This window comes from Peromyscus maniculatus, chromosome 5, assembly GCF_049852395.1.
Source record: "Peromyscus maniculatus bairdii isolate BWxNUB_F1_BW_parent chromosome 5, HU_Pman_BW_mat_3.1, whole genome shotgun sequence".
Taxonomy (NCBI): domain Eukaryota; kingdom Metazoa; phylum Chordata; class Mammalia; order Rodentia; family Cricetidae; genus Peromyscus; species Peromyscus maniculatus.
The window spans coordinates 11,942,630-11,967,009 of record NC_134856.1 but is presented as its reverse complement, the minus strand read 5'-3'; the positions used below and the strand labels follow the sequence as shown (position 1 = coordinate 11,967,009).

The window sequence follows — 24,380 nt, the reverse complement described above, 5'->3', positions numbered from 1 at the left end:
AATTCTGTTTTATCACCCATATACTTCATACATGTATTTGAGGTAATTATGTGTCTATTGCATTAAATACACCATCATTACTTTATACCATGAGCTATCCATCCACAGAAGTGGATGAGGACAGCACATGTCATCACAATACAGGATAAGGAATAATTTAATTAACTCACAACTCTATCACCACAGCTTTAGGCCATCCTGTGACTGCAATCCACCTATGAAACAGTGCTCCAAAGTCAGGTAGAGCTTCCTGGAAAGACAGTTTCACCTTGTCTTTGTTGCACAGTTATTTTAGAAAGGGAGCCCAAACTGGAACTCTGCAGAGAACTTTGTGGATGAGAACACATTTTTGAAGGTAAACAGCAGAAGATATGTTTGTAACTTTTCTGTTCAAAACAAATGCTTTTGTCTTTATTTTTATTAATCCCCCCGCAAAAAAAATGTGCAATGTGTTTTGATCATATTCACTCCCTCGTCTAAGCCCTCCCAGACCCACCCTTCCTACCCACCCAACTTCCTCATTTTTTTTAACCAATCAAATCCAATTTGTGCTTCCCAAATATCCTTGGATATGTGGCCTTCCCATGGAGCATGGCTGACTGCCAGTGTGCTGAAGGAAATGAACTGCCAGCCCAGAGCTCTGTATTTAAGAAACGAGCCTTTAAAATGGAGGGAGAAATAAAAACTTTCCATGACCAGCAAAAGCTATGGGCCTTATCATCCCTGGTCCTGCCTTATACAAATGGCTAAAGGGAGTTCTTTAAATTGAAACTTCAAGACAGCATGCATAACATGAGACATATGAAAGTCAGTGCTGTAAAATGAGTCAGATGTGGCACATGCAAGGATCATAGTAATGATATGGACACAGTTTTAATCTACATAGTACAAGGAGTCAACAGAAAATTATGCTAATGATTATAGCTGAGGCAACTCCTCAAGTAGGGTTGAAATAGACTGACATCCAATCATACAGATTTTACATAAAATACAGAAAGTGTGTGTTTATCAAGAGGTAGAGTCATAAAGTAATCATGTTATCACAAGAGAAAAGAAGCATTCAGAATCATACGGCCATAAACTGTTACATGTTATCAGAGTTACACTTTTACCAGCTTACTATAGGCTGTCAGAATTACACTAGGGGCCAGTGAGATAGCTCAGGCTGAAGCCCTGAGTTCAATTCCTGGAACTCCTATGATGTAACACGAGAACTGACTCCCACTCTGACCTGCACCATGACATGATGGCATGGGTGCATGGCAAACACACAAGCACATTGAAACAAAATACCTATGAAAGCACAATGGCAGATGTAGGACTTACGTTAGACACAAAGCAAAAGTCTTCAGTAGAACCATAACCCAAAATTAGAAAAAAATTAAAGGCATACTCCTTCAGAACAGCAGAAAAACCACAAAGAAAGGCACCAAAAGAGGAAGGAAAAATTATAAAATCATAATGGAACCACCAAAGTATCAGTAGTAAGTCTTTGAGGACCAAAATTATCTTTAATGTAAATTCTGAAATAAAGGAAATGAATTGAATGGATTTTTAAATATACCATACCCACAGGCTTACCTTAGTGGAAATGAAGGTTGGAAGAGAAAGGATGGGAATGGATGTAATTTCAAAGGAAAACTAAACAAGAGGAATGGTAGCAATTGTTATATTAGACCATAGGGTCTGAGTTTAAAAACATAATGAGCTGCACCTGGTGGCTCACACCTTTACTTACAGAACTCTGGAAGCTGAGAGAGAATTACTAGGAATTTGAGACCTGTCAGATACACAGAGATTTATAGACCATTCCGAACTGCAGTGTGAGACCTTATCTCAAAAGAAACAAATAAAGACATCATGTTAAGGACAGGGTCAAATCAACCATAGCACATAACAATGGCAAATACAGACTCAACACCAGGGCTCCTAGATATATAGAACAAATAGTGGAGATTATGAAGAGAAAGACAGGACACAATGAATACCACAGCAATAAGGAGTCTCCAATACACACATTTACAATAAGGGGCAGATCATTCAGGAAGAAAATTCACAAGCAATATTAGACTTGATAATGTATTGGGACAAAGAGACTAAGCAGAAATATGCAGAATTGTGCATGCTAAGATTATGTTCTCTTGACACAAAATGTAGTTACTTGGGCTGGTGGTCCTGGGCTATGTGAGAAAGAGAGCTGAACAAGCTATTGAGAGCAACCTAGTAAGCAGTACTCCTCCATGGTCTCTGCTTCAGTTTCTGCTCGAGCTCCTGCCCTGATTTCCCTTAATAATGAACTATGATGTGGAAATGAAAGATGAAATAAACCCTTCCCTTCCAAGGGCTTTTGGTTGTGGTATTTATCACGGCAATAGAAAGCAAACCATGGCAAGAATACTCTATCCAATGTTGACAGACACCCACCGAACATTTTCTAGTGTAGACTGAGTGTGTCACACACACACACACACACACACACACACACACACACACACACACAAGTCATTTAATTTGAGAAGACTAAAATTGTACCAAATACCTACTTTTACAACACTAAAAATAAATTTTAAAAAATCAACTACAAGAATCATTTTGGAAAATTCAAATTCAAGGGCTAAGAAACATGATCCTGAGCAACAGATTTCCCAAAGAAGAAATTAAAATTGAGAATACATTTGAAACAAATGAGAATGAAGTACCTTTTCCTCTAGGGTTCAGGGAACATAGTATAAGAGGTGGTAGAAAGAATTCAAGAGCCAGAATACAGGGAGAATGGCCGTGAAGTCCTGTCTTCTGGGCACGACACAACCACTGTAGTCGTGAATTCACAGCAGCTGTACTGCCTGTCCTAGGATTTTGAAGCATTGGTCCTATAGTGGCCCATCTTGGAAGCGAAGGGTTTCATGAGGTCTTACTCCTCGCTGATGGACCACTGGCTACTGATGAATTATTGGGGAAAAGGAGATATTACCCATCTGATGTTTACCCTCAGGTGAGCCCACCAGGCTCCACCGATAGTTCCATACCCACAGCCACACAGGTGGCCCCCCGTTAAACTCAGTGGTCGCAAAGAAAAAGGAAATGAATATAGCAAAGGGGGAGTGACGGGGGACAGAGGGAGTAAAAGGGCAGGGACTGAGAGTGATCAGAAGGCATTATCTACATGCATGAAACCGTCTTTGCACAATTTAACTAGGAAAACAGTGCACCATGCCAACACATGTGGGTGATAGTGAGGGAATAGTGATAGACAGTGCTGTAAGGGAGTCTTATAGCAATAAACACTGATGTTAAGAGAGGAAAAGTTTCAAACAACCTGAGATTATACACCAAAGTTCAAAGAAAGAACAAAATCATAAAGTCAGAAGCTTGAGAATTTAAAAAATAAGAAAGATGAACAAAACTGAGATTTTTTTTCAGAAAGAAAGAAAAAAAAAACACCCTAAATTGATAAATCTACTAACCACAAAAGAAGAGGGAAGATCTAAATCAATTTAAAGACTCACAACCAGAAATGAAAGAGGAAACTCTACAACAGGGAACCCAGAGGCAGAACCTGACATAAGAAACTACTACAAACAAGGACATGCACAAGAACAGGATAACCCAGAAGGAGCAGAGACAGTTAAGGGGACCCAGTACTCCCTAGACCACTGGACAAGTGATAAATAGTTAAAATCCTTAAGATCACTGCTCCTGCTAAGGACACATTCTGTTTAGTTCTTTTGTATGCATTATTCCTGATATTAATTTTCTGTAACTTAGCAAAAAATGAGGACCATTTTACCTCATCATTAGTGGCTGTTGGACTTTCTCTTACTGCTCTGGCTGCCTTGACCCGAAGGATTGTCAGTCAGCCAGCTGGACTACCTCTATGCCAGCAACAGACATCTTGAACACTCCACAGAAGCCTTGGGAAACCTACACAATGATGGCAGTCGGAATATAAAACTAAATTTAATCCAATGGTACTACTGCTGAATGCTGAAAACTATGGCCCATAGGTTAAAGAAAATGAACACATAAATAAATACAAAGACATCTCCAGATCATGGAGTGTAAGGATCCATTTTAAAATGTCCATAGTACTCACAGTGGTCTATTGGTTTAATAAAATATCTGCTCCAATTCTAATGCCATTCATCCTCATAGAAAGAGAAAAAAAATCTAAAAATTTTGCTGCCAAGATGATCATAATTAGTAAGAACAACACTGGAACTATCCCACTGCCTTATTTTAAACTCTATTCTGTATCCACAGTTACTGAACAGTATGGTAGTTGCTTTACCCATGTGTATACATTGAACCATGGGATATAACAAAGATCAGAACACAGGCAGGGACTGACTGCTTTTTTACAAAGGTGACGAGAATATAAGATAAGATAAAACAGTCTTCAGCCAATGTTGTTGAGAAAACCAGATTTCCACATTCATAAATGAAACCATACTGAAGAGAAGAGAAACCCCCAATCACAAGTAGAATCATAAAGGAAAAGCAGTAATTCTGGAAATTCATGGAAAAAAATTACTTAGAGTTAACACAGATTTAACACCAACACCATAAACAAGAAGTGAAAAGTTCTTATTATCTTATCATTGAATATATGTAAATATCCAAATTAAAATAATAATGAAAGTCTTCTCTCATGATCCAAATAGATTTTATTGAGAAGTGAAAATAGAAAATTGTAGTAAATATGTATAGAAAAGGCCACCCTCTAAATACTATTGAAGTGAATGAACAGCGATGTGGGGTTCCCAAGAGACTGAGAGCAAAGCCACAATATGGCCCAGTGGTGTCACTACTGGGTGTTTACTTCAAATATTTGGGAAGAGTTTTCTGAGATGTCTGCACCCTACATTCATTGCAGCAGAACATACTACAATCAAGCTACAGAATCAATTGTGCCCATCAGCATCAGAGGAGAAGGAAAATGCAGATGTGTAGACAGCGGAGTTCTCTTTAGCCTCAAAAAGGAAATGGTTAGTTTTACAATGTGGGGTGAGTCAGAGAGCACCATGACATGTTAAATAGTTGAGCATAGAAAGATAAATGTCATTTGTTGCTACTCATTGTGAAATCTAGATTTACTCACAAGCATACAGACAAAACTTGGGGTTAAGAGATTGGAGGTCAAGGAATGAGGAAGATGAAGAAGAAGAGGAATAAAAATATCCAGCAGGAAGGAATTCTTTCTCTTTTTAGTCATCCAACCCACAGTATAGTATATATTAATGATGAAATTACTGAGAGGAAGCGGGATGGTGGTGGTGCACGCCTTTAATCCCAGCATTTGGGAGGCAGAGGCAGGCACATCTCTGTGAGTTCAAGGTCAGCCTGGTCTACAAAGTGAGTTCTAGGACAGGACAGCCAGAACTGTTACACAGAGAAACCCTGTCTTGAACCCCGAACCCGCCCCCCCCCAAAAAAATAGCTGAGAGGAAATTTCAAGTCTTCTCACTGTAGAAAATGTTAATTATTTGAAGAAATGTGTGTGTTAATCAGTTGATATAATTATTAGGCATTGTATAATCAAGCAAAAAATGTGTACACCATTAAGTTGGTAAGTATAACTTATCAATTTGCAATTTACGAAATGATAGAAAGTTTCTCTCTTTCAAAATATTTCATTATGCTGTATTCTCCATTCTTTCTTCACTACTGTAGTTTTTCACAGGTAACTGCAAAAGTAATGCTAGAAAATCATCTTAACCCCACAGAAGGAGCCGTTTTGGCAGATGCAATACCTTTGACAGTAAGTCACAGTGACTTGGGTACATTAAGAATACTTAGAAAACTAGTAAATCCTACTTTTGTGTCTATGGGAGTGTTTCCAGAGACAATTAGATCATTATGGCTAATATTTTATCTGTTGATGCATTCAAAGTTCTAACACATTACTGGGTGGAAGTCGAACTGGAGAAGGTGTGGCCTTGTTTATAAAAAGTAGGTCACTGGGTCATATGACCCAGTCAGGACCATGTCTGTTGCTGCTCCACACAGCTTCAATACTTACTTGTACTCATGATGGGAGCTGTTCAAACTCCCCAAATCACAGGCTGAAAATTCTGAGCTGAAGTAAAGCCTCCTTCCCTTAAGTTTCGACATGTCATATTTTTTGTTATGGAGTGGGAGAAGGAACAATTACACCTTCTTACTAACTGCCCATGTTTCTGGGCAGGCCAGCCTGACGTGCACATAAAACATCAACAGGACTTGCCTGAGCCTTTTCCTGGTCATTAGAAACAACTGTGCTCATGTTTGTAACAGATAAAGACGTCATAAACCTAATAATCCCTGTGGAAGAGCTCTTAGCCAATGACAGGTGAGTATAGACAGCTCTTTTGCTGCTGAGAGAGAAAAAACGTAAGAAAAACCCTAAGCTGCAACTATCTAAGAGTGGCACATGCTAGGCAGTGCACTAGTTTGGCCTCAGTCTTTTCTAAGTGTTACTTCATGCCAACATAGTGTTTGGTGGTACTATCTCCTACAGTAAATTACTTTTGAACACTTTTCTCATAGACTCCTACTGGCAGAGGTGAAACAAAAGATTGCAGGTCATAGGGAACCTGCTTTTGAGGCCTGACCCTCAGCAGCTTTCCTGTCTAATTCAAGAGGAGGGTGTGTTGGAGGCCTAGCTGGTGAGTCTATAGCTTTCTCCCATGCAACACCTCCCATGCACTCACCTCTGTGGCCACGAGACACAATCACAGATGGAGCACCAAACATCACATCTCCCATTAAGTCCAGGAGAAGGTCTTTCTTTCCGGCAGGGTCATTTGTCCCTGATAAATACTTCTCGGTGGCAGCTGGAATCAGACTCTCAGAGATGTTCTAAAGTGGGTCAGAAAGTGATCATAAAAAAGTATTTGTAAGAAATGCAATGAGAAAGACATGGTTCATGAGATTTGCTTGTCAATAACTTTCTCTAGCTTATCAGAGCCCAGAACATCCAGTGACCTATTGACAGTAGCAACCCATGTGTCAGAAATTCAAAGCCCTCAAAATTTGTAAATTATTGTGGTGCCCACCTGTCTTCTTTGCCTCCCAACAATTACCTACAGATGTCTTGGGTCTCCACTCCCTAGATATGCTGGCCTTTGCTGATGATAGCCTCCATCTTTTGCTAGCTTTCCAAAAAGAATCCTTTTTTCCCCAATAATATGTCCTGGGAATACTGGAATTTTTAAGCAACAAGTGACAAATGTTTCTTACATTATACTAAAGCATACAAACCAGAACACGGGCTGAGACACAGACATAAGTACTTTTAGCTACTGCATTGCGTGTGTTTGGAGGCAAGCACCCATACTTCTTTGTTTCTCAGCCGAGTCCCATGAATCTCTAAATTCTTACAAGGATTGGGTAAGACTGCCAAAGAAGGGAAGTGGTCCTCTTCTGGTCCAGTTTGTCTTCAGAAAGTGGGAAGCCTATCATCTGTTAAACACAATGATTGTCATTTGTGAATCATGTGGAATTAACAGAAAGAAGCAAAAACATCAAACATCCAAACCAATACAGAAGGAAGCTCCTTTACCAGGCCTTGTTAGATGTGAAATTTCATGTTTGAAGAAATAACCTATGAAAAAAATGAGGTTGTATCTAGAAATATATGTAGTACAAGAGGATACACATATCACATATATGACATATTAGATATTCTATAACTAGCACATCTATACTATATATAATTTATATAATACAAACACGCACTAGTACTTCAGAGAATGAGTGGTAGTCAGTCTAGGATAGTGTTGAGAGTACAGGGAGGACACAAGCCCTGGCCTGTATCTCAGGTGTCTATGGAAGCCAGAGTCAAGTCAACCAAATGGCTGTTTCATTGATGACTTCTGCAATTTCTTTGCAGGTAGAGCTGGGGAAACTTCTGTGTGTCTAGACCCTGTCCAAATGTCTGTACTGAGAAACTTGATCCTATTCCAGTACAGCTTCCAGCAGCTAAAGGCCAGCCCAGAGCCCTAGCATGACACTGGTCTCTCTTTGGTGCCTGGGAAAGCTCAGGAAACTCAACTGGAGTTACTCTATCTCTGGCCTGAACTTAGTGATAGGTGGACTGGCCCCTGAGCCCTCTCTTGTGATCACCAATCCTTTCTCTGTCCTGTGAGATAGTTTCCTCAGCGACATTATTTTCTCAAGGGCTTGAGGAAAAATTTGCTTGCAACTCTTTAGCCTTTTGAAAATGTGACCCTTTGGGGAGGTAACTCCTGATCTCCTTTTGGGTCACCATGGAGAATGAAGAATTCACTTGCTGAGGCCCATACTTCAACTTGCATCTTTGCGTCCTATCATGATGAAAAGGGAATTTGTTCCTGGTAAGTGAGCATGAATTAAATTCAGTAACTAGAGACACTGACTCACTGCTTACCGCAGCATCTCTTGGAGCTTATCTCAGCCTGGAAATCTCCATACACATCAGGACTCTGAACTCACTGCAAAATTCTACGAAATAAGACACATCTTACTGGTTTAGTCAGTGTCTGAATTTTTCTTTGACAGAGGAAAGACCTCCATATTCCTTACCTTCCAGAAACAATTTTAGTTTATTCTGAAGTGATTTTATGGATCTCAACAATGAAGTACCAAGAACACTCATGGAGATCTATATGACCCAATAGTTCAGGTCCAAGGTGGAAGCTACTGTGCCCCAGCCTGCGTCTCCTGAACTCCAGCTCCTTCTGTTCTCAAGATGTCCCTTATTACTCCATCTGCATCACCGTCTTCTCTACAGACCCTTCCAGCCTGGGAATTTTAGGATTCCTTAAGGAAAGATAGTGTCTATGGAGAGGGTTTTCTAGGTCTGTAGTTCCCAGAGGACAGTTGGGCCATTCTGGAGAATGTTTTCATGGAAATATGGCAGTGTTGACAGTTTCTCTGGGCTGGTTGGAGACTGTGACTAGAAAGGACGCATAGGAACAAAGATGTGTTGTATGGGTTGAGGCTGTATGGGTACTGCTAAGAGGCCTGTGTGTTCTCACCACTGGCATGCTCCAGCCAAACTCTTTTTTTGGTGATGCCCACCATGTAGGGCACAGTGTTGAAGCTCTTCTCAGCCAGGATCTCTTCCGGTGTCTTTGGCAGCACCACTCCATCAGTCACGGTGGGAAGGAAAGGGTAGCTCTAGGGAAGAAAAAATGCCATGTCTGTGATTACTCTTCCCCATGTAACATCAGACTCCACTTTCTACCTGTCTCAAAGCTTGGGCAGCACACAGACTCACGTGGCTCCCAGATGGGGCTAAGTCTATGAGTTGCTAAAAACAGAAATGTGCCCGGGGAACCAGAAACAATATTGGCAGGGAGTGGGTATTGATCTTAAGCAAAATATACAATATATACAACATATGTATATTATATATGTATGTGTATGTAACAAATTATATACCATTTTACATATATACTTAAAATTGTACATGATTTTTAACTATAAATATATTATAACTTATAAATGATACACAATTTTGTGTGTGTATGTGTGTGGTTTAAGTGTTCCCTGTTGGAACACTTTGTCCCCAGTTGGTGGCACTGTTTAGGTAGCTTTAAAAGGTGTGGCCTTGCTGAAGGGAGTGTGTCAGTCACTGGGAGATCTGAAAGCTTAAAGCTCATCACTTCTGGTTGGCACTGTCTACTTGTTGCTTGCAGTTCAAGGTGTGAACTCTCAGCTTCCGGATCCTGCTGCCACACCTACTGCTTGATGCTTCCAACCCACCGTGACCTGGCATAGACACCAGAATCCCTTGCCTGTGCTGTAGTCACACAGTGACCACTGGCAGGTCTCTGCTCCCCACCCCCCCACCCCCCCACCCCCCCCCCCCGCCGCCCTTCCTCTGTTATCTGTTTCCATATTGCAGTCAAAGAGATGTTTGTAAACTCAACACATCTCACTGCTCCATTCAGACCCTCCTGGATACCCGCCCCACCCCCACCCTCATCCTGCTGAATCACAACCCAAGTTTCTCAATAGCCAACCCCCATCTCCCTCCTCCTCCACCTCCCCCGACTCAAGTCTGTTTCTGTCCTGACTGCCTCTACTTCACACACACGATCCTACAGCAGGCCTTTGCAGCTACAGGCTGCAAAGTTTCTAGGCTTCAGATAGCTGACTTCACTTCCCTCCAGCATGGCTTGACTCTTCAAGCTATAACCCGAATCTGCCCTTCACACAAACTACTCGCCAACTCTCTCTCCTCTACCACTGCCAGATACACAACACAATTTATCAATTCATTTTCCTGATACTGTGCCCCATTAGAAGAGAAGTTTCTAAGAAAGTAGAAAATCTTGACTTCTTCACTGTCCTGTCCCAGCTCCTACACCTTCCTCCTACATAGTAAGAACAGGGATTCCCCTGGGAGGGAACAGAGAGGCCAAGACTGGAGATGCTACACACCTAATGTCACCAGATCCTGGTCAGTGCTAGGAAGTAGGACAGGGGGAGAGGAGGGGTACCATGGGTGTATTCTGGATGCTGGGAGGGGGGCAGTATCCTCATCACTGAGACTTTGGTCAGGCTCCTCTCTCATACACCAGCCCTTTGTCATCCCATGTGACTTGTGCTCCTTGGTGAGGGCTCCTGGACTCTTAGTGAGTCATCTCAGCTCTTTGAAAGGTCTAGTTCATCCTTCTCCTATAGATCATTTTAGAAGTAGAAAATGTCCACTGGAGGGGAATAGGTGACTCTAGGGGATCCAGTTGCTGAGTAGAAGCACTGAACTGGGAATCAGGCTACCCTGGTTGCCCCTGGCTGCCATGACTATATTACCAAACAAGTGACTTTCCCTCTCTGGAACTGAGCAGAATACACATAAGAAACAATAGGGCTCTACAAAGGAGAGTTCTTTTCTCTCCTTTAATGGGTAGGACTCGACACTTGTAATACAGAAAGCAAAGGCCCTTACCTCTCTGGGGTCTCCAAGAAAGTCAAGAACACCAAACTTCTGTGGAGAGAACATCAGAGAAAGTGGGTGAAGAACTTCCCTTAGACATAAGTAGATCCTTTGAGTTTCACCCTAAGATATTAGGTTCTTTCTCCTGATTCTTCCTTGGCAGGACCCAGAATTAGAAGACCATATGCTGGATCCTCAGGGTCTGGGCATATGGTGAAACAGGATGGGGGCAGATGTAGTAAAAAGACAGGACCTGGGGCCCACTCAGGCTCTCCAGAGCATGGAGAGGATGTCTGGGGCCTCTGCCTGTGCTCTCCATCTCTTTACCTCTCTCCCTCGTCTGTTTTCTCCAGCACAACACCCTGATGTCTCCTGTAGAGAGTAGTTATTAGGTCAAGGCAGTGGTAGGGGGCACACAGTGCCTAGGGTGAAGACAAGGCTGAAGCTGGGATGCGCATCAGAACAGCATTTCCCCCTCAACATCACCCCTGCCTTTTTCTCCTTCCTCACCCTGCCTCAGGAATGCAGGCAACTGTATATGACCCAGAGCATTGTGTCTAGGAAATGCCTTGCCTGGATTAATGCAGTGGTGGAACTTCTCAGTTGGTTTTTCTGTCTCCTCTCTACACTCTGCCTCACAGAAATCAGAGATCTTGGTAAAAGATCAGGAAAACTGAGTGTACACTTAACATTACTGCTGAATTGTTTAGTACAGTTACCTCCCAAGCATATAGACTATTAGTCTAGAATTCTAAAACCTTTAACCTGCTAAGAAAGCAAACTAGTTTAGAGAGAATCCCCCCATTTCCCCTCAAATAAGAATGGGGAGCTAAGGAATGGAGATAGGTACATCCCCAACAGTATACTCAGAGTGTCTGGATCCAGCCACATCTTAAGCCATTTGTTCCAGGACATTTTTATTATTTGAAAATTCTGTACAACATATTTCTTTTTCTGTTCACAGAACCTTAACAAGGTTATCTGAGATGAGAAAACCCCAAATCTTGCATGCTCATTGCAACGCATTGCATCCTGGGCATTTCTTTGTTGTGATCAGAAAAGCATTCAGTTTATATTCTCATTGTCTCCCTTTTAGCTCCCTTCTGTATGGACCAAAAATAGATAGAGACACAGATATCAGATGGATGTATTGATGTAGCTGATCAATACAAGTACTGTTTATTTAGGTGGATTCACTAAAAATACACATGAAAAGTAATAGGTAGATATAGAACAGACTATTGTTTTGGAGGTCTGGGTGAAGGCATGTAGGTAGAGATTGACTGATTCACGGATAATGAATAGATTGGAAAGGGATTAATTCAAAGTTTTAGATGGATCTCTACTAGATTGATGAAAAAAGTGATGAACAGGACTCAATTATTGTAAGGATTTGATCCTTAATTACGTCATCAACCTTTGCTGGCTTCCCAGCCTAAAAAGAGAGTGAGCCCTTTGTGGGCTCTCTGTCCCCTCTCTCCCTCCCCCCTTTTGTGTGTGTGTCTCTCTCTCTCTTTCTCTCTCTCTTTTTCTCCCCTCTCCCCCCCAATAAAGCTCTAAAAAGGTAACCATGGCTATGATTCTTTTAATCAGCACGCTGCTCCAACGGCATGGTAGATGTGGGCGGTGACCAGCCATGAGGGGCAACTAATGCTGTGGCATAACTAACATTGGTGCCGTGACTCGGATACACCACTGAACACGGAGGACTCGCTGTAACTACTGCGGCCTCTTCCCCCATCCAGCAAGGCGCGTCCCTCGCCACCTCCGCTGGACCCCCACCACTACCACCATGATTCTTCACCACAGTAAGTCCGCTGTTCTCACGGCTGTAGTCTGAGCTATATTCTTTGCGACAGACACCCCGGGGGTTGTCCTCGGGCTGCACTGGCAATGGCACATTTCCCTTTCTGACGAGAAAGCAAATGTTGTCCTGGTCTACCAGGTAGACCAACTGCAGTGCAGCTGCAGCCCTTCTCATCCCTTGACGAAGAGGATGGCGAAGTTGAGCTGACTCATGGATCTCTCTCCACTCTTTGGGGACGCCCAAAATTGTAGTCTGATCCAGGTTTGTTATTTTAATTTTTTTTCTCTCTCTCGGCTACAGTCATGGGACAAAGGGGTGGATACATTGGTGGATAGGGGCGGGCACCGTTAAACGTGGCCACATAGCGGCGTAAACCTGGCCCCATAATAGAGTTGCAGGAACTTCTGCCAGCGAACGGACAAATAAGATTTACTTTATCTCCAAGCTTTCTACTAAAGTTCTAACTAAATCCTTTTCCTTCCCCACTTCTGCGTCTCCACGTGCAACCTTTTCTGTCCTACTTCCACTGGCAGTGGGCGGGCTTAAGTGGGCGGGCTTGGGTGGTTTCTACAACTCGCCTTAACTCACCTTTAACTCCACCCACTCATTCTCAAACTGCCTTGAGAAGCACAGACAGGTCTGGAAGTGGCTAAGATCCATGCAAATAAATTTACAGTAGTCAGGATGGCTCTTAAGCCAAAAAATCAGCTTATAGCCTCAGACAAGTCTTCCAAAAGCTGTCCTTAAGCCACCAATCATGAAAAAAAAAAGTTCAGGACACGGAGTAAAATCCATCTCTTGTTCCCCAGACCTCCCTGACTTCCCTGACTAAAACTTAAGCATCTGGAGAGCAAGGCTCCTGACCCCAAGGGCAAAAGAGTCATCTGTGGCATTTAAGGTGTGCCAGGGAAGAGATAAAAGCCCGAAAACAAAATTGCCAAGTGCTGGCACTCACTGACTCCCTAAAGCTGTTGGGTCCCTGTTTTAAGTGAGGAAAAGGCCATGGGCTAGAAAATGCCCTGCCAGGCCATCAACAGCCTTGTTAAAAGTGCCGCCTAGAAAGACAGAGTCAGCTTGCTGCCCCCAGGCACCAAGATGCATGGGTACCTCAAGCTACGACCTAGGTGTAGCTAGAATTTTCCTGCCTTGCCCACAGTCTGGACAAATCTTTGTCACCCGCCAGTCCCACAGCCGCTCAGACCCAACCAAGTAAACACAGAGACTTATATTGCATACAAACTGTATGGCTGTGGCAGGCTTCTTGCTAACTGTTCTTACAGCTTAAATTAATCCATTTCCATAAATCTATACCTTGCCACGTGGCTGGTGGCTTACCGGCATCTTCACATGCTGCTGGTCATGGCGGCGGCTGCAGTGTCTCTCTGCCTCAGCCTTCCGCTTCCCAGAATTCTCCTCTCTCCTTGTCCCACCTACTTCCTGCCTGGCCACTGGCCAATCAGTGTTTTATTTATTGACCAATCATAGCAATACAGACATACAGACCGTCCCACAGCACCTAGGCTTGGCTACAGACATGGCAGGGAACCCAGAACACAGCAGGGAAGCGATCTGTTTCTTTCCTTCTGGACACCAGAGCCACTGACTCAGTCCTGGAAGTTTTGGGATGCCACCTCTCCTTTATTGTTGGGTACAGAGGACAGCCTTACCACCTCACCAGATTTAATTGCACCTTCAGAGTTACTTAGTGAAAAAAGATTTCCACCTAAAATAAGAGCTCATTGCTTCACTCCAGATCCACTGCCTGTGTTTCTCATGTGCATACAGACAGGGCCCTGATCTTTGCCTTGTCCCTAATTCCAATAAATAAATTAATTAATTAATTAATTAATTCTCGTGTACCATAAGCTTTTCTCTTCCCAGTTCTCTGTTCTAACTCGCTGTTCAGCTAATGGTACAGGACCACCACAGAACCAAAGTCCAGAGATCATCAAATAAGAAACTGTAACAGCTAAAAGGTATTTACACCCCCAGGCCCAAAAGCATCTGGGCACTACAAAAAGACTTTAATATAAACATCTATTACTGTGAGATGCTTTTAACAATTGATCACCCGTCTCCTCGATGCCAAACTAATAAAGGAAACAGGTGCTTTAAAATAATCTGTCTCTGATAAAGCTTAACATGTTTCAAAATCCATAGGGGCAGGCCAGATCTACCTCAGCTAAATGCCAACTCCAAAAATAATAATGATTCTTTTATCTCTCTAAGTTTTTTTCTATGTCACCAGCATCTTGTCAAACAGACAGTTCCCAGCCACAGCCAAGAGGGATACATGTCTCCAGAGCAAACGGATGACAGACAGCAAGCATCCCACAACGCCTGTCTACCTCGGAAAACTCCACTTCTCCATTCCCCCCAGAGCCAACCAATGTCCAAAAGTCAGCTGGAAGCAGTTTTTGAGAGGAAGGACGCCCCTAATCCCATCTACCTGCTTTTTTTTTATAATAAGGGAAAGTCTAGAATGTAAGGATTTGATCCTTAATTACGTCATCAGCCTTCGCTGGCTTCCCAGCCTAAAAAGAGGGTGAGCCCTCTGTGAGCTCTCTGTCCCCTCTCCTCTCCGCTCCTTCCTCCCGTCAGCTCCCCTCTCTCCCTCCCCCCTTTTGTGTGTGTGTCTCTCTCTGTTTCTCTCTCACACTTTCTCCCCTCTTCCCCCCCCAATAAAGCTCTAAAAAGGTAACCATGGCTATGATTCTTTTAATCAGCACGCTGCTCCGACGGCGTGGTCGCTGCGGGCGGCGACCAGCCATGAGGGGCAGCGCCGCGGCATAACTAACAGTTATAAAGATGAATAGATTGTTGGCAAATGAATTGGTAGGTAGATTGATGGCAATCCTAGAACTTTAATTAAGTGAATACCTTGGAAAAACCTAGAAAACTGGGCTACCAGTATGCTGTGAGTTTATTTTCTACACCAACCAACATAAATTGTGATGCTTTCTTTAAATGCCTTCTGTTTCATGTTTCATCCCCAAAACTCAGGTTGATAGTTATATGTGGGAATAGGGAACATTTTGTGTCTTAAAAATCTGAAAAGGATGATGTTAAGAGAGTATAGTTTTTTTTATGAGAACATATTTTAATGTATCACCAGACACAGCAATGTATACCAAAAAACTATGATGGCATTAACAAGAAAAACACAGTGATAGTAAACATGATCTGCACCACTTGTAAGGGGTCTGCAGCAATCCGACTAACCAGAAATAAATACATTCCCCAACAGCCCCTACATTCTACATAAAGGTTATGTGAGCAGGAAGTTATGAAATACACTGATAGAATGAACATATCACACGCATACAGGTTCTCCTCATTTTACTCAGCTCAAATTCTTGATCTACAACTATTTCGGGCCTAACACTTTACACAGGAAGATCCTAAACCAAACCATTGCAGGGTTTTCTAAGTATAAAACCCACACACAAACAAATCATTATGGTGTTTTCCATTTAATTGCAGCAAATTCTCAACCTCTACTGACTTCCATTTACACTCATGGTTAATGAGGATTACGAGGTGACAGGTGCTTCTGAAGTCTTCCTATATTATCTAGGTGGGACTTGAAGACCACATAAGGAGTCAGTTACTCCCAGTGAAAAAGTGCTCTTGGCTCAAGACAAGTCCCCATGGGCAGCCTCATCATTTGACTACTGCCACCTTCCAGAACCCTGGCAGACATCTCACTGGTTTTATTGTAAACTGCACCCCTCACAGAATCCGGCTTCAGGGTCAGTCAGCCTGGGATTCCTCACTGCTGAGCTCCTCACACAGTATGCCATTTCTCAAAATATTATGTTTTGATAAAGCAGAGGGAGACTGTCATGTAATTTCTCATCATATTATTATTGGACCTTTTGATATTTGAAATATTTCATAACAAGAAAGCAATGAAAAAATCTCAATTTAGATAGAAAGTTGACAGTTCTGAGAGGCAAGAAACTGTTTAAGGGGATATAAAGCCGGAGCATAGCTGAACAAATGAACGCTTGAGCCAGATATACAGGGTGGGGCTACTAGGATGGAGACACCTACCATTTTCAGTGTGGTTTCCAAGAGCTCCTCCTCTGTCTTCTGGCGAAGGCAGTGAACCATGGCAGCTGACGTGGTGGTTTTACAGCCAGCAAGAGCAGCCACTTTCTGTAAGAGATCAGGGGTCAAGAGCGAATCTTTCCCTCCCTCCATGCAGACTGTGGCTTCTTCTATTTCCTAATTTCTAAGGCAACAGGATGGCTGCTGACAGTATTCTAGACCAGCAAATACAGGAGTTGAGTCCCAGAGTGTAACTCCTGTTACTGAGCAGAACAGGAACAGGATCTTGTTATACAATCCCTATGCCTCTGGTGCCTGATAAAATGGATACATTTTCTATTCCCAGAAACACAAGGAGGACTTAATGGTCTCAAAGTCAAGTGCAGCTGCAGAGGATGTTTGGGTTTCACTCTTTGGTTTCAGATCCCACATCTGACACATTGTTGTCTTAGATAAGCCATTCAGCCTCTTCATGCCTTACTTTCTCCACCTAGAAATGAGGGTGTTCGTATATGCACGGGAGATGGCCGTGTCTCCTATACACTAAAATGTGGGCAGAATGGCTGGAGGCCTAGATAACATGTTACACATGAAGTGTAGTGTGTCCCTTAAAGCAACAGCCCTTCCTGCATAGCCATTCTTCTTCAGAGATCACTTGAGCACCTCAGCTGAATCTCACAGCAAGAAACCCTTGAGGTCCCAGATCAGAGTAATTGGCACAGGAGCTGTCCAAGGTGACAGTGACACATACCTTAGCTATGGGTCTGGCATCTCTCCCAAACAGGCAAGGATTAAGGACCACACTGCTCTGGGAAATGGCCCTGTGGAAGAGGCTCTTGGCCAGGGGAGACAACACCTGGGAGGAAGAGAGTTTATGCTCACAGGGGAAGTCAGTAACTCACTTGCCCTTAGGGCTCTGTTCACGTGCTCTTTTTTTAATTAACTTTTTTTTTCATTTATTTACATGCTGGCCACAGTTTCCCTTCCCTCCTCTCCTCCTGTTCACATCCCTCCCAACTCCAATCCAACCCCTTCCTACCCTCTCCTCCTCCATCTCCATTCAGAAAGAGACAGGCCTTCCATGGGCTTGACCAAAGCATGGCACATCAAGTTGAGGTTAGGATCGAGCTCCTCGCCCTGCATCAGGGCTGGGTGAGGTAATCAAACATGGGGAACAGGTTCCCAAAAGTCAGCTAAGCACCAGGGGACAGGTCATGATCTCACTGCTAGGAACCTTACAAACAGACGAAGCTACACAACTGTCACACACATGCAGATGGCCTAGGTTGGTCCCATTGAGGCTTCCTAGCTGTTGGTCCAGAGTCCCTGAGCTCCCATGTGCTCAGGTCAGCTGTCTCTGTGGGTTCCTCTATCATGCGCTCCTTTTAACCCATCCATTCACCTGGATTATCTGTTGCTCCATGGAGTTAGAAACACTTACAAGAACAGAGACACTGAAACCTCCTGCTGACTCTCCAAAGATGGTCACAGAACCCGGGTTGCCCCCAAAGTTGGCAATGTTGTCCTGGATCCAGCGCAGGGCAGCCACCTGGTCCAAGTGACCCCAGTTCCCCCGGCTGTGTTCATCCCCTGTGCTGTAGGACAATAGTGAGTTGGAGCAGAGATGCCATGACTGTGCTCTAAACACAAGAGATAAACTAGGGCTTTTAGTGAGTTCTCTGAAATAATACTGGGCTCCACATTACCTACATGAGCACTCACCTGCCACTCATCCCTACAACAATGCTCTGTGGTGGTCCCTACACTCTTCATCCAGGTACTTTGTACTCAGGAGCCACCTACCATGCACACAACTTGGGTCTAAATGCTAGGGCTCATCTGAAAACAAACAGATGAAATCTCTAACTACAGTTGGCTCCTGCTGAAGTCCATAGACCAACAGAAGAAATGAATATAGGAAAAGCTAGTGAAAAAAAATAAAATTAGGTCTGAAAGGGGAAATGGGGTGGCAGGGTGGGACTGTAGCATGATACTTCAGATTGCATAGCCAGAGAAGACCTCATTAGGCAGTGGCATTTAGTAGAGATCTGAATAAAATGAGCATGTGGGTCTTGCAAGTATCAGAAGACAGAGCTGTAGTAGGAGAAGCATAGTTACAAAGGCCCCAGGGCCACAGGAACAGGAGTGAGTGTAGCTGGTGTGAGGTGTAGGTGGAATGGATGCTATGGGCATTGACAAAGGCTTCTGTATCATTCTAAGTAACAGGAAAATGTGGTGATATTGTGTTCCCCAACATATTGTGCACCCTAATAAATTTATCTGGGGTCAGAGAACAGAACAGCCACTAGACAGACATAGAGGCCAGAAAGTGGTGGCACTCACACCTTTAATCCTAGCCTTCTGGAGGCAAAGATCCATCTGGATCTTTGAGTTCAAAGCCACATTGGAAACAGCCAGGCATGGTGATTCATGCCTTTAATCCCAGGAAGTAATGGCAGAAAGCAGAAAGGTATATAAGGCAAGAAAACCAGGAACTAGAGCTGGTTAAGCTTTTAGGCTTTTGAGCACAGTTCAGCTGAGAGGCTTCCAGTCTGAGGAAACAGGATCAGCTGAGGAATTGGCAAGGTGAGGTGGCTGTGGCTGGTTCTGCTTCTCTGATCTTCCAACATTCACCCCAATACCCAGCTCCAGGTTTGTTTTTATTAATAAGACCTTCTAAGATTCCTCTACAGAAAAATATTGTGTAGAGGAATGACAGGACTTAATATGTCTTATGGAGCATGCTGGGCCCTGTGCAGAACAGCTATAATAGTAGATGGTTACAACAATAACAGTCTAGACACATGGGACTTTGACTAGAGTTGGAGAAAGGACTTGTGTATTGATCATTTGGGTTTGCAAATGGTTTGCCCACCGAAGGTTCAGTTTCCATGTCCTGGTCTGTGTTTGGCATTAGTAGGTAGTGAAGGGACCTATGGAAGTTGAGATTCATTAAAAGGTAATTTGGTCACTGCAGATGCAGCTCTGGAAAGGAATTAATACAGTTCTCTTGAGACCCTGATTGCTCCCCAGAGAATGAGTTAATTTTTAAAGGAACATCACCCCCCTCTTTGGAATACTTGTCCCACCATGTGATCAGTCTGCATGCTTAGCTTCCATTTTACATTTTACACAACATGTACCATGTTGTGACACAGCCAAAGTCTCCGACTATGTCTCATTTGTTGAAATTGCACAATTTTGGACTTTTAGCATCTCAAATTTAAAGCTAAGTAAATTAGAATTCTATGTAATCACACATCCTATGCTTTTTGTTATAGTAACAGAAAAGAGACTGACACAGGTAAGAATTCCAGTAGCTCACCTGAAGAAGCCCCAGATGCCCAGGCGATACTGAATGGTCACTACAACCACATTTTCATGAGCTGAGAGGGGCAGTCCATCATAGGTGGATGCCCCATCCACCAGTCCACCTCCATGGATCCAAACCATCACCTGGACAAGGAGAATATAGCAAAATGGGGAAGACCATAGAGTTCATTCAGTGTTGATACTGATGTTGAAGCTGTGACTCAGAAGGGCATCAACCAAACCACATCAGTACCCGTCACACAGCCACAGGAACTCTTCTCTCCATTCCAGTTTAGGCCCAGCTCAACACTTTGGCCTACAAAAGGTAGCTTGTCCCATCACATATATAATGCCCCGTCATCATACATATATAGTGAGGTGGGAGCAAGATTTGGAAGAGGATTTCAAGGGGTGAGTGGGTATGAACACAATCAAAATACATTGTATCATGCATGAACTTCCCAAACAATAAATCAATAGACATTTTAAAAGGGATCGCATGAAAGGTGTTTTGAGACTTAAGAAAAAATGCATGATCTGTATTACATTACATATCGTACAAAGAGCTTGTTTCTGTATCAGAAAACATGGGACTTTGTGATATATACAGTTCCTTACATTATACAAAGTACAGTAAAGAAGCCTCATGACTTGTGTTGTAGAAGTTACTCAAATGTCTCTATGCATTTTATGCTTTAGCCAAAATTTTACTTTTTTCACCTAAATATCAACACTCCTTTTGAGTAAAAACATCCTAATTTTCTCACTCGGAACCATGTCTATTAGACTGTGTTTCTAGCTGTGCAATTATTTGGAACACACTTTTTTGTTTATAGGCTCATTTTATTCTAGAGTGTGTATATGTATAAAGAGTGGGATTGTGTGGGTAAGCATGGGTTCCTAGAGAGGGAATTAGAGGCCTTTGTGAGCCTCCCGACATGGGTGCTGGGCACTGAATTCACATCTTCTGGAAGAACAGTGCACACTCTGAACTGCTCAGCCATCTCTCCCGCCTCAGTTGGATGATTCTTACAAGGCAATGAAATAGCATGAAATGTTAGTCACGCACCATGAAGGAACAGGGAGCTAGAATATAACAGTTCATGGACAGGAAAAAGTCTCACCTCAGATACACACTGTTGAAAGTCTGTGGTGCCACAGAAGTCTTAAGTGAACTGTTCTTGCTTATTCATAGAATCCTATAGTTTAAAGCTATTGAAGGTCACAGTCAGTGTCACCAGGTCATCAGTACCAGGAATGAGAGTTAGAAAGCTGAAACGACTTCCCTAAGGCTACCCAGCCAACTGGAGACAGAGGAAAATGAAATCACCCCCCAATCACAAATACTCTATTCAGTGTTTGTGTCTTTGTTAAGTTCAATTATCTAATGTAGTCTGTCCTTTCTTCAAACATCAGAATTTGATAGCAGGATCTAAGGAGATTCAAATGTTAAATACAATGATTGTTGATCTTCCAAATATGAATAACAGTGAACAAAATTTCACCATGCATGGAGATCATGTGCAGAGCTTGTAAACTGCAGTTCCAATTTCAGGAGTTCTGGGGAAGAGTGGCACTCTTCATTTCTATGATACCTCCAGGATTGGATGCTGGTGTGACACATCTATAAATCTTCTGATTATCAAAGAACAATATGGTGTTTCTGGAACATCTCTAGACCAAGGGGTTGTGTGTTGTTGGCAAGACAGGACCAGATGGATGGTCCAGCTTATCTTGGTATTCTCCAGCAGGGGTATGTGTCTATATTCAAATGTATAGACATTGGAGTATATGTCTATGTCAAATGTATATACATGGAGGTCAGTGGTCAGCCTTAGGCCCTGTCTTTAGGTACCCTCCTCATTGTTGTTTGAAGCAGGGTCTCTTCAGTGGGACCTTGGCCTCAGCACCTCTGCTGGGCTGATGACCTCTGGTCTCTAGGGACCCTCCCATCTCCTTTCCCTGCCCAGAGATTACAAGTGTGTACAACCATGTCTTACTTTCTGCTGGGTGCTGGAAATCAGACTCCGGTCCTCAAGTGCTTCTCAGACTGCACTAGCTTCCTGTCCCCTCAAATTCCAAAATATCTCATTCCCACAGTCCTCCTAGGAACCATTTGTGCATATTAAAATGCATATTATTTTATAGCCCAACTAAATAACCTTTCTTCTCTGAAAACTACTTCAAATCTAATGAGAAAATTGCATTTTGTTTCTAACATAGCATTCATGTTAATCTGACTGTCATTATGAATCATTTCTTAATTGTCATATTTATCACATTGCAAATTCTAGAAAATCAAAGAAATTTCTTTTGTTTGCACACTAGCAGTATCTACTGAAGTCCCCTATGTATTGGGACTATAATGAATACATTATAAAATGAATACATTAAATAAAATCTGTTTATATTTTAAAAGGTATCATTCAATTTTCTCTTTACATTCAGCTTTGAGTATCATGAAAATTAGCCTATACCTACTCTGGGTATCAAATTCTTACCATAATAATTCAGAGTAGTCATTATTGCTAGACTTATTACTTTTAGTGTGAGAGAGCTTGGAAGACTAAGATGAGCATCTCAGACAAAAGGCAGCCCCCACCGAAGTCTGACATCATTGGGCTTGTGACTCAGGCCTTGTCTGTAGTATTTCTGCCAACAGCTTCCCTCATTGCCTCCCAGTGTCACAGAAGAGCCCGATTCTGGAACCTAAAAGTATGGACCAGTGGATCCCATGCTTACCGGCAGCCTGCTGTGCTTTGTCAGATCAGCAGGAGTGTAAATATTTAGGTAGAGACAGTCTTCAGAAAACTGGAGAGGAATGCTCTCCTTTCTGTTGGTGAAGAGCTCTGAGAGCATCTGCCCTGCCACTGGGTCTTGAGAGCACCTGGGAAGGAGAGACAAGACCCAAATTACAGCAGATAGAAGTTGGATATGTTATCTGAGGCCCAACATTGCTTGCTTTGTGAATTTGAGCTTACTAGTGGAGAATCAGTGCCTCAGACAGTCTCTGTGGCTCCTGAAGGTAACCCCATGGTTCTATAAATGCCTCCTAACTTTGAACAGGTAGAACAAGTTGGCACTTCTTCCTGTCTCAGAGCCTTGGGGATATTCTGGACCCAGGAATGATGTGCTTATGTGCTGGACTTCCCTAAGAGAAGAGAGTTCCTGCAGTGTCTAGACAGAATTTTTCCCTTTTCTAGGCTTTGTAGAATGACCTGCGGGGTGTCCATGCTCTTCAATCAGGTAAACGCTCTCTAGTCCTTAATACACTTCCATCAACCAGAAGAACAGGGTGACACAGGTGTCCCCTGACACAGTGGGAAGAGTGCAGCCAGCACAGATAACTTCTACATCTCCATCCTGGGAAAGTTTCCTAAGACCTCCAAGAACAATATTCATCAGAACAGGAAGAGAAATTCAGAGTTGAAAATGGGTACAGAGATCAACTTCACTGGTATTTAGAGACATGCAAAGTCACAATTTTTATTGTTGTGATTGTTACTATGTTTGTACAATAGACAGAAATCATTTTTTCTAAAAATTTAATTTTCAGTAATGGTCTACTGGATGGCTTTTTTCATATTTCTATGGAAAGAAACACACACACACACATATATAGTAAATGTAATGAAAATTACATAGATACTCTGGCTCAGAAATGTTATTTCTTGGAACTTGTCCTAGGACATTCATGATTTTTTGTAATGACTTATCTATCATATATTTTATTACAGCACCCTTTATGATGTTGAGATTAAAAAATAACTCAATGTCCCCAAATGAGACACTGGATCAGTAAGTTACAGTTATATGCCCAATTAAATACAACTATTAATAAACTTTCGGTTCATAGTCAATTATGTAGGGTGGCATTGTATACATGATCCATTTTAAAGTGGAAGGTATGCAACAGACAAAAACTGGACATGAGTCAAAGTGAACAGCTAGTCTAACTATTTAAATGTACATGATTTCAATTTTTGTCTTTGTTTCCCTGGGCTTTTCTGAAATATGTATGTATTTTTACATTTGCAATAAGAATATAAAAAGAGCATTTATTTTAAAAAGAGAAGCAAGGGAAGGCAGGAAGACATCTAGAGATAGGATCCTAGCTCCTCAGAAGCATTGTTAAGGAGATGTTAGCTGAACTGACACTTGTAGGTACCTTGGGTGCCCTGGAGGTGGCTCTGCGACCATCTGCATCCTTTGAGTTTCTATGCTCTACTGACTGGGCTGACAGGGTCAATCCAGACATTGCTTAGGACACAATCTCATGTTATTAATTCTCCCATCTTGAACCAT

The 24,380-nt window shown here is 42.6% G+C and overlaps 1 protein-coding gene across 1 annotated transcript in view; it reads right to left on the bottom strand.

The window, feature by feature from the left end:
* The window catches only part of LOC102906842 (liver carboxylesterase 1-like), a 34,809-nt gene that overhangs the window by 6,832 nt on the left and 3,597 nt on the right, over positions 1–24,380 (bottom strand). Inside the window, 10 exon segments of the mRNA XM_076571698.1 lie at positions 6,690–6,837; positions 7,360–7,440; positions 8,997–9,026; positions 9,028–9,138; positions 10,916–10,954; positions 16,767–16,871; positions 17,515–17,619; positions 18,205–18,358; positions 20,089–20,219; positions 22,818–22,962. Of these exon segments, the coding sequence (XP_076427813.1) occupies positions 6,690–6,837; positions 7,360–7,440; positions 8,997–9,026; positions 9,028–9,138; positions 10,916–10,954; positions 16,767–16,871; positions 17,515–17,619; positions 18,205–18,358; positions 20,089–20,219; positions 22,818–22,962 (1,049 nt within the window).